This window comes from Cornus florida, unplaced genomic scaffold, assembly GCF_030987335.1.
Source record: "Cornus florida cultivar Cherokee Brave unplaced genomic scaffold, ASM3098733v1 CherokeeBrave_3.0.0_Hap2_Chr02, whole genome shotgun sequence".
NCBI classification, from domain to species: Eukaryota; Viridiplantae; Streptophyta; class Magnoliopsida; order Cornales; family Cornaceae; genus Cornus; species Cornus florida.
This window is the reverse complement of record NW_026775572.1, coordinates 33,861,652-33,873,025: the sequence shown is the minus strand read 5'-3', so window position 1 is coordinate 33,873,025 and position 11,374 is coordinate 33,861,652. Positions and strand designations below refer to the sequence as shown.

The window sequence follows — 11,374 nt, the reverse complement described above, 5'->3', positions numbered from 1 at the left end:
CTCTCTGTTTCTTCCCTCTGTTGCTTCCCAGATTTCTCAAAACTGTTCACTGTCTTATTATGTCGTAATATAATTCTAAAACCCTAGGCAGACACCTTAGGTGAAATATTTATAGGCCACACTAATCCTAAGCTTAATTAAACCTTAAATTGAAATTCGGCCCATAGAGAAAGCTAGATTAAAATTATGTCGGCTATGTTAAATCCTAAAATTAAAAATAAAAATAAAACATTTAATTCAAATAAAACCAACTATTAACAATTAAATTACACAATTTCAAGTAGCCCAAATAAATTCAGAAACAAACAAATAATATACCAATTAATGCAAATAAACACTTAAACAATTTAAAAATGCAATAAAAATAATTTATAAAATACTAGAATTATCCTTTTGAATTTAGGGGTAGTACAGTGTATGTGGGCAAAGGGTATCTAAGTAATGGACTATTTAAGTTCAATGTAATGACTGTTGTACCCAAAGTTATTAATGATAATAATAAAGCTAGTGTTTCTTCTGCTTATATTATTGACTCATCTGATGTATGGCATGGTAGGTTAGGACATGTTAATTATGATACTATTCGTAGATTAATTAACATGGAATCTATACCTAAATTTAATATTGATTTAAATCAAAAATGCCAAACATGTGTAGAAGCAAAATTGACTAGAACCTCATTTCACTCCATAGAGCGAAGTACTGAACCTCTAGCATTAATTCACAGTGATATCTGTGACTTTAAATCTGTGCCAACTAGAGGTGGGAAAAAGTATTTCGTTACTTTTATTGATGACTGCACAAGATATTGTTATGTATACTTGTTAAGAAGTAAAGATGAAGCCTTGGAAATGTTTAAACATTACAAGAATGAGGTTGAGAATCAACTTGGAAAAAAGATAAAGATGTTTAGAAGTGATAGAGGTGGTGAATACGAAGTACCATTCGCTGACATTTGCTCAGAACATGGTATTATTCACCAAACTACCGCTCCTTATTCACCTCAACAGAACGGTGTTGCTGAACGCAAAAACCATACCTTAAAAGAAATAATGAATGCTATGTTGATAAGTTCTGGTTTAACCCAGAATTTGTGGGGGGAAGCTTTGCTCTCTGCTAATTATGTTCTCAACAAGGTACCTCAAAAGAAATCAAATGTGACACCTTATGAATTATGAAAAGGTCAAAAACCTTCCTATAAATTTTTAAAAGTGTGGGGGTGTTTAGCTAAGGTTGCGGTTCCTACTCCTAAGAAAGTTAAGATAGGACCAAAAACCTTTGATGGTATTTTCATAGGCTATGCACAGAATAGTAGTGCATATCGTTTTCTTGTGCATAAATCAGACATTCCTGATATCCATGTCAATACAATTATTGAGTCAAGGAATGCTTATTTCTTTGAAGATATATTTCCATGCAAAAATCCTCTTAAAAGAAATTATGATACTGCTAATAGCAATATATAAGAGAATATAGACCAAGAGTCTATAGATGATGAAAATGAGGAAGAACTTAGACGTAGCAAAAGAGCTAGAACGTCTAAGTCATTCGGTCCTGACTTTCTGACATATATATTAGAGAATGAGCCACAAAGCTACAAGGAAGCTATGTCTTCTCCTGAAGCTAATTTATGGAAAGAAGCCATAAATAGTGAAATTGAATCCATCATGCAAAATCATACTTGGGAGCTGATGGATCTTCCTCCTGGTACTAAACCTTTAGGGTATAAGTGGATTTTCAAGAGGAAGATGAAGCCTGATGGTTCAATTGAAAAATATAAAGCCCGACTTGTTGCTAAGGGATACAGGCAAAAAGAAGGCTTGGATTATTTTGATACATATTCACCAGTCACAAGAATAACATCCATTAGATTGTTACTAGCTATTGCAGCACTGCAAAACTTAGAAATACATCAAATGGATGTTAAGACTGCCTTCTTAAATGGTGAATTAGAGGAGGAAATCTATATGGAACAACCTGAAGGGTTTATAGTTCCAGGAAAAGAAAAGAAGGTGTGCAAACTTGTAAAATCCTTATATGGATTAAAACAAGCACCTAAGCAATGGCATGAACAATTTGACAAAGTGATGTTGTCAAATGGTTTTAAAATTAATGAGTGTGATAAATGTGCGTACGTGAAAAACACTCAAAATGGATATGTCATTGTGTGCCTATATATGGATGATATGCTAATAATGGGTAGTAATGATGTTATAATCAAAACTACTAAAAAGATGTTGACCAAAAATTTTGATATGAAAGATTTAGGCATAGCTGATGTCATACTAGGAATTAAGATTTCTAGAACATCTGATGGTATAGTATTATCTCAATCTCACTATATTGAGAAAATATTAGAAAAGTTTAATAAAGAGGATAGTAGTCTTGTAAAGACTCCTGTTGATGTAAATCTTCATTTATCGAAAAATACTGGTCCTAGCATATCACAACTTGAGTATTCTCGCATTATAGGAAGCTTAATGTATTTGACGAATTGCACACGACCAGACATAGCATACTCAGTTAATAAATTGAGTAGATATACTAGTAATCCAGGAAAGAACCATTGGACTGTAATAATCAGGGTTCTAAGGTATTTAAAATATACTATAAGTTATGGATTACATTATTCTAGATATCCAGCAGTACTTGAAGGATACAGTGATGCTAATTGGATATCAGATACAAAGGATTCTAAATCCACAAGTGGCTATGTCTTTACTGTTGGAGGAGGTGCCATATCTTGGAAATCTTCAAAACAAACTTGTATTGCCAGATCCACTATGGAATCTGAATTTATTGCTTTGGATAAAGCTGGTGAAAAAGCTGAGTGGCTTCGTAATTTCTTAGAAGATATTCCAAATTGGCCTAAACCGGTGCCCGCTATATGTATACATTGTGATAGTCAATCAGCAATTGGAAAGGCACAAAGTAATATGTATAACGGTAAGTCTCGACATATACGTCGACGACATAATGCCGTTAGACAATTGCTCTCAAGTGGGATAATCTCAATAGATTATATCAGGTCAAAAGATAATTTAGCGAATCCATTTACAAAAGGTCTGACAAGAGAGCAAGTGTATAGTTCATCGAGGGGAATGGGATTAAAGCCGAAAGCTAACGAGTCATCTTAATGGAAACCCAACCTAGTTGACTGGAGATCCCAAGATCTAGGTTCAAAGGGACAACAGAAATTCTGAATGGCTCACCAGAAGCACTGGGAAGATTTAATCTTCTACCCATTTCTATGATGAGACAGTGTTACCTACAGCGATGAGTAGGATATGCTATGCTTTTAATGACTCTTATACCTTAAAAATTCAAGTGGGGTATGGTAGGATACTCTTAATAAGAAGTCACCTATATGAGTATGAAATGGGGCCGCTTCTATGAAAACTTCTAAAGCTAAGTTTTCTAAAGCTCTCATGAAATACCAGGCGTTGTTCAGGGCCATATGAACACAACAATGAGAACCGACTCTGTGCGGGAAGGAACTGTGTGTTTACTATTGTCTTGGTTTACATAAACGGCTGAATAGTTCAAGACATCATGTTCACTAGTTAGCCAGTAAATCTGATAGTAATACACTAGGGAAGGTTCAAGGCCAAAAGCTACCTATCCCGATGCAGTAACTTTCCAATAGTACTCTCTATAGTGTCTATATCTTCCCCTTTTGTAATCTGCGCAAATTTTCATTCATGTGGGGGATTGTTGGAAACGGCATTAGAAAACGCAAACTTTGGAAGGATTTTTAAAAGATTCCGCTAAGAATTTTTTGCGAATCTATTGACGAGTGCGTTCCTCTCTGCGAGGAGATGAACGTGGTATATTTATTTTCTCAAATCCGTTTCCGGGTGAATGAGAAATTGGCTCCAAAGTAAGTGATTTATAAAGCCTAAATGGGTGTGAATAAAGTGGGAAATGCTTGTCCCACATCGAAAAAGTAGCAAAGCAACCTTGAGTATATATATGTCTAGTATGAGATTTGGGTTTGGGCCCAAGGGCACCCAAGTTTTTAAGAGGGGGAGGACCTAGGCTAGCCTGGATCCGAACCAACTACCACACGCGCGCGCCGCCCGGCCGACCCGACCCGGTCCGGTCCGGGCTTGGGCGGGGCTTAATTGTAAAATGGGTCTAACCTTAATGGCCGAAGTTGCTTGCTGGGCTGGATCAGATTAATCTGTCTTGGGTTTAAATTCAAATTAAAAACCATAAAAAATTTTTGTTTGAACCAAGGGTTGCACCTTTTAAACCTAAATCAGTTTTGGCTTTCTAATGTCTCATTGGTCCACAATGGTTGCATCCATTCAGAATATGGGTGCACCCATTTGGAATAGGCACCATTAAGCCTATAAATAGCCCTCATTGGATTCATTTCAATATACCAAATTCAGAACAAAATCTTCTCTCTTCTGAATTTTCTTCTCCCTCTTTTTCTTTTATAATCTGTTTGGGTTCGACCCTAACCAATTGGGTTCAAACCTTAGGGATTCTGTTTGGGTTCAACCCTAACTAATTGGGTTCGAACCTTAGTCACTCACTTCGAGTCCGTTGGTTTAAAGTGCTACTACCAAAGGAAGAAAAGTCGTTGTATCCTGGGAGAGAGACGCCGAAGAGTCCGTTGGCACCGTAGCGAGGCGTATCTGTCTTAAGGCTATAGAATTAAATTCTAGCCTCGACTTTAACAGGTTCTTTTATTTTATAGTTTTATTTTCTTGATATTAAACTATATAAATATATATAGATTATTATAATAAATATTATATTTACAAATAATATTTAAATAAATTATACTATAGTATATGATACATATTTGCTCAACAAGGGTTACTAAAGAAAAACTGATTCTCTCTCTGCCTTTATAAAAGTACATATATCCATCAGTTATGTATGCTAATAAAACAACACATATAGTGTTTATATGTGTAAAAAGGGTAAGAGAGAGAAATCGATTTCCACTTGCAGCTTAATTCATTGTTAAAGGATCTCGGACGTTGAATTTGATCTCAACAAAATTTGCTATCGTGAATTGAGGTATATATATATAAGTACATATTTATGTATTATAAGAATGTGAAAATAATGATCTTGGAATTCATGTTTATTTGTGATTAATGATTTGCACGAATAATTAAAGTTTACATTATCATTGTAACAATATAAATCAACACAATGTTGCTCTAGGGGTTTTCCATTGTTTATGTTCTTAAATCAAATTGGACTCTTAACTTTTTAGGGTTTTTTTTACTTCTTTTTTCCTTTTTTGTTTACAACAAATTGAAGTTCTAGCTTTTCAGCTTATATAGCAGGGTAAAAAATAAATAAATAAATTGAGATAATATATTCTTATTTATGTGATTAAATTAGAGGTTCTATTAGGTTTAAGTACTTGAATTGAATTTTTATTTAATTTTTTTTTATTATTTTTTTTTTTGTATTCTTCGACTTGAACCTACTCAGACAAGTGCTGACTTTAGTTACTTGTGAAGTTTTTTAAAAAAATAAGAATAAATTAATAAAAAGTAATCATTTAAAAAATTATCTTTTTTGACATGAAAAAAAAAAAAAATTTATTTATATTCATTGAAGAAATTATATCTGTTGTCAAGATATGGACAAAAAAAAAAAAAAAAAATTACAAAAGGAAGATGATTAAAAAAATAATAATAATCTCTATTGAATAAATTATAAGATCCAAAAATAAAAGAGGTTATTTTTATCGAATAAATTATTTCTTTTAATAGGACCCATAAAAAATTACCAAAAAATAAAGTTACCTCTTTTGATAGGATTAAAAACAAGTTAATTTTGTTGAATAAATATCTCTTTCAATTGTACAAAAAAAAAAAAAAAAGTCACTATGGAATAAATTATCCCTTTTGATTGTTAAAAATAAAATTATTACTATGGAATAAATTATTTTCTTTAAAAAAAAATTAAAGTTGTATAAAAGTTAATTATGACATTATAAATTAAGGAATTGTACATTAATGAATTTAAAGACTTTCTTGTCATTTCCTTTACAAGACAATGATAAATGAAATGCAATTAGTGAAAAGTTAACCCCAAAAAATAATTTTTGACAAGATCTCACTTTAGATATCTTTCGGCTAACTCGCACAAATTAACAACTTTACTGTTCAAGACTCTAAAATTGATTTATTTATTTATTAATATTATTTTTTTCAGTTTCTTGTAGATTTCAGAAAATTATCAGAAGTAAGATTATAATTATTTTGCTTTTTAGTAATTAATAATCAGGTTTCTTTCCATTTTTTGTATAGTTTTTAAAGAAGGTTGAATTTTTGGCAATTTCAACTTTTTTAAAAAAGGTTCCGATCAAGTTTCTTGTTCTACTATAAATAGTTTCCGATCAAGTTCCTTATTCTACAGTAAATAGGTTTATTGAGAGTAGAATTCAATCAATTATTTCTGGTTGGTGGTTGTTTTATTATTTCAATTTATGTAATTTGATTAACATTATTCTTTTACAACTGGAACAACTCTATATATATATGTATATATATATATTCTAAAAAAAGCTCATCTCCCTTTTTCTTCTTTGCATGCACCACAAGAATCCATCAATCTAGTAGAAAAATGAGTGGGGAACGAACAAGTAAAGAGATGGGTATCAACCGAAAAACAAATAAGAAAGTAAAGAGATGGGTACGTTTTTTTTTTTCACACTTCCTGTGTCAAATCCTAAGACAATTGAACTAGTTAGGGTTTTATTTTTATTTTTATCATGACCTTCTGCTGTATATGTGTCTTGTATGTGCATGTGATAGAGATCGAATTAATGTTTAAGAACATTCCTCTTAATTTGTGATGCAACTTCATTGATATATATATCCACACACACATAGATGATTCTTCAATTATTAACAGATTTTAGGATTTGTGGTGAATTTGTTATGCAACTTCATATATATTTATATATATATATATATACACATACATATATATACATATGCATATGCATGTTTTGTTAAGAAGTAATTAATATTGAAATATACACAACACACATGATCACAGTTTAGATCGGGACGGATCTAGAAATTCATATGGGAGAAAATTTATATAGAGGGGATTTTTTATAATTTTAGTGGGGTAATTTTAAAATTTTATCAGTATAAATACCAAAAAAAGTATAAATCTAGTGGTGTAAAATACAATAATAAAAAATTTTATTTCCTTGATGTATTATAATCTTTTCAATGTGAATCAACACAATTAGCTCTAGGGTTTTCTATTTTTTTTAATGTTTTGAAATCAATTTGGACATTTAATTTTTTGTTTTTTATTTTTTTGTTTAATTTTTTTTTTCTAAAAAAAAAAATTAAGCCGGCTATTCTCATAAATGTGATTTAGTTAAAGATTCTATTAGGTTTAACTTAGAATAAAAATTATTGTTTTGTTTCTATTAAATTTGTTGTATCTCTTCAACTTGAACCTTCTACTCAGACAATCGCTAACATAAAGGTTTGGTTATTTTTGGACTTTCAAACAATGCGTTAACATGCTATTGATAGTTCTCAAGAAATCATATATATATATATATAAATACTTTTTTTTTTTAGTTAAAAGGTAAACTTGTATATATAGAATGGTAATATATATATATATATACTTTCTTACATGAAAATAGGTGTCCAATTTACATGCTCTATTTTTATTATTATTTTTTATATCTTTCTGCAGATATATATATATATATAAGTCCTTTTGAGGAATGCATTCTAATTTCAATCACAAAAGAAAAATTTATATATATATATATAGAGGAATGCATTCTAATTTCAATCACAACAGAAAAATTTATTTTGATTGTGCGAGACATCAAATGACTACAAGCAAAAGGCTGCAGAAGTTGGATGATGCAATTGTCAGGATACAGAAGATCATGAATAGTGACACTAATATATCTAAGGAGTATATAACGTTGTTGACGTATCCTAAGTACATATGTAGTTGGTTTAATTTCTTCTAATTCGTCTATACTATTTGTTTTAAGTAAATTTTGAGATTACGTTTCCTTTTAACTCAAACTACGTGCTTGCTCTCTCGCCAATCATGAGAAATATTGTAACAACTAACAGTGGAGGAAAAAATTCCCCTCCAATAAAAATCATCCACGTAGTCACAATAGAAGTTTTATATTTAACCTCTTGATGGGTTACAAAAGCCGAATCATGTTCAAGCCCAGATAAAGACACCAACAGCCCAAGGTCGCTAATGTTGAACTTCCGGCCCATTAACAAAGTCATTCGAACCAAGATGCATTCGGCCTAAATTCATTTAAAGAATGAACCAGTCCTGCTAGTCAAAGGATTCATCATAGAAGAAAAGCTAAATGCAAGGAAAGTTTGGCATGGAAAGAATTATGAAAAGGAAAGAACTCTATTTGCAAATAATGATGTATATGGAATGAATTGGAGGACAAGCAAGGCGAGTCCTACGATAATTCCGCCACCTTTTTATATATAAATAGAGGCCTAGACCTCCAATAAAGATTATCGAGCAATATACGCTTCTCTCTGAGTAATTCTTATTGCTTATTGTTTTATTTTGAGTAAGTTGTATTATTTCTTTTAAATTCTTTTATAGAGAGAAATTTTGCACCTACACTTTGGCGTCGTCTGTGGAAACCGTATAAAAATATACTCCCATGATTGATTCAAATTATTTATGTTACTACGATCTGGAATGTCAACCGGAGGATTTGCAACAACAGTTGATCAACAGAAGGAGTTAATGCAAAAGATGCAAGAAGAGTTCTTGTACCAGTTCGAAACACTTCGTCAAGCAAACGAGGCCAGCACGGCCCAGATTGCTCTGCTTCAGCTACCACCAGGTGATGCGGTGGCACCTCCCCCAACCGCAACATTCCTCTGGTCAACGAACCTCAAGCCAATGATGGTCGGGCTAACGAGGTTCAGCCTAACGAAGTTCAGCAAGAGCAGAGGACGAGAACCAAAGCGGTCGCTTCAGGCAATCATCCTCATTGCATACAGGATGAATAGGCCGAGTCCAACTGTAAGCTTACGGTATGGACTAATGGTATTCCGGATGGCGCTGGTGTCCAGGAGGCTTTTGACAAGAAGAGGCTCCTAAGGATCCAGACGCCCGCCGAGATGGCCAGGAGCATAAGAACTCTCTAGTGAAAACTCTGTTCACCGATGATATATACCTTGTTGACAGACCTAAGAAATTCACCATGCCTTTTTTCACTCAGTTTGATGGCACAGGAGATCATTCTCGTCACCTCAACCACTATTCACAAAAGATAGTTCTGGACAATCACAACGATGCATTCATGTGTAAGGTTTTCCCGACTAGTTTAACGGGAGCCGCATTGGAATGGTTCAAGAAAAGGCTGCACAAATCCATCTCGAACTATGAAACTTTGTGTGCTATGTTCCTAGCCCAATACTGCGGAAACAAGAAGCAGAAAAAGACTATCTCTAGCCTCTTCACCATAAAGCAGAACAGAGGAGAAACGCTACAGGATTACCAGTCCAGATTTAACATGGAAGCCTCATAAATAGCTGATTGTCATCTTGAGACTGCTATAGAGACATTTAAGATCAATATGATTCAGGGTACTAAGTTTCATACCTCCCTAGTCAAATATTCCCTTCCAGACATGCAAACTCTCAATACTAGGGCAAGATCTACGTACGACTTGAGGAGAATATAGCCTACCAAGCACAACATGCCACCCTTGTTATAGTAAAAAATAAGTCTCGAGAAAAATTTTCAAGTTCAAAAAGTCAAAAAAGCCAGTATGCCTCAGCACTGGTCGCTCCGGTACCTAAGAAGAGGTAAAGGACAGAGGAAAGGTTAACACCTCTTCGTACCACCTTGGCTCGGCTATTCCAAGAAAACAAAGTGAGATTCGCAGCCCCTCAGCCAATAAGGCAACCTTTAGAGCAAAGGGATAAGGGTAAACACTGCGCCTACCATAAGGATTATGGGCATACAACTAATGATTGCAGATCCCTTAGGCGGCAAGTGGAAAACATGATAACAAGAGGTGAGTTGGCAGACTACCTCACACCAAAAGAGTACGTGAAGCCTTGGGAGGTCAACCCTCGGAAAGTGGAAGGCAATCAAGTAAAAGTCATTCATGAAATACATGGGAGATCAGAGGACGACCAAGAGACAGAAGAAATGTATCGATCCAGACTGAAGGCAGCCCACAAGCTAAGGAAGTTATCCTCAGTAAACACTATTGCCTCGGGCAGTATTAGTATTGGGTTCGGCGATGAAGATTTATCCAGAGTTCAGCTTTCCCACGAGGATCTGCTAGTCATTAGTCTTCTGGTGGCAAATTATATGATCAAAAGAGTTTTAGTTGACCTAGGTAGCAGTGCCAATATTATCACAAAGGCAGTCTTAGAGGAACTGAAGATCCCTTCATCATCAATACAGCCCACTTTTAGTCCTTTGATGGGGTTCGATGGCACAAAGGTGAACCCCCTTGGGGTGATTGATTTATCTGTCACTGCGGCAAAAAAGGACATTGAAAGAAAACTTTGTTCTAACAGAAATTCATCCTTCTTATAATCTCATTATGGGAAGAGGTTGGATCCACCGAACGAACGGGGTTCCGTCTACCCTTCACTAGGTGATGCGATGCTTGTCTCCGGATAGTAAGAAGGTTATTAATCTTTGGGGAGATCAGGTCACTGCCAAAGAATGCTACATGCTGACACTAAATGAAGTAAAGAAGATGATCAACCAGTCCCACCCAGTTGCGACCCCCGAAAGTATTTCCAAATAACAATTACATAGCCCTCTACCCAAGTATTTAAAAGCGGAGGATGAAGTTGAAGCTACAAAGCCTACAGAGGAATCCCTCAAAGCCGTCAAATTTATCCTCGGCGATCCCCAGAAAGTCACTTATATGGGCTTTTCCCCCACAGCCGAAGAGAAAGAAGCGTTAGTTGATGTTATTCGATGGAACGCAAATGCGTTTACCTGGGATCATTCGGACATGGTAGGAATCAACCTTTCAATCTCATGCCATAGTCTGAAGGTGGATCCGGCATTCAAACCAGTTAAGCAAAGACACAGAAGGTTCGCTCCTGACGCAATTGAATCATTGCTGAAGAAGTAAGCAAACTGCTTCAAGCAGGCTTCATCCGAGAAGTGCACTATCTACAATGGCTCTTGAACGTGGTGGTAGTTCAGGAGAAGAATGAAAAATGGAGAGTGCACATAAAATTTACCAATCTCAACAAGGCTTACCCTAAGGATAGCTTTCCACTTCCCAAGATAGGTCAAATGGTCAACGCTACCACTAGCTCTGAGAGACTCACATTCCTCGATGCGTATTCCGGGTATAACCAGATCCCTATGAATC

General features: G+C 34.5%; 1 protein-coding gene across 1 annotated transcript; it reads left to right on the top strand.

Annotated features, from left to right (window-relative positions):
- Positions 1–8,712: 8,712 nt before the first annotated feature.
- On the top strand, positions 8,713–10,575 carry LOC132296018 (uncharacterized). Its single transcript, XM_059794269.1, has 2 exons — positions 8,713–9,053; positions 10,005–10,575. The coding sequence occupies exons 1-2, from the start codon at positions 8,713–8,715 to the stop codon at positions 10,573–10,575; spliced, it is 912 nt and encodes a 303-aa protein (XP_059650252.1).
- Positions 10,576–11,374: the final 799 nt, after the last annotated feature.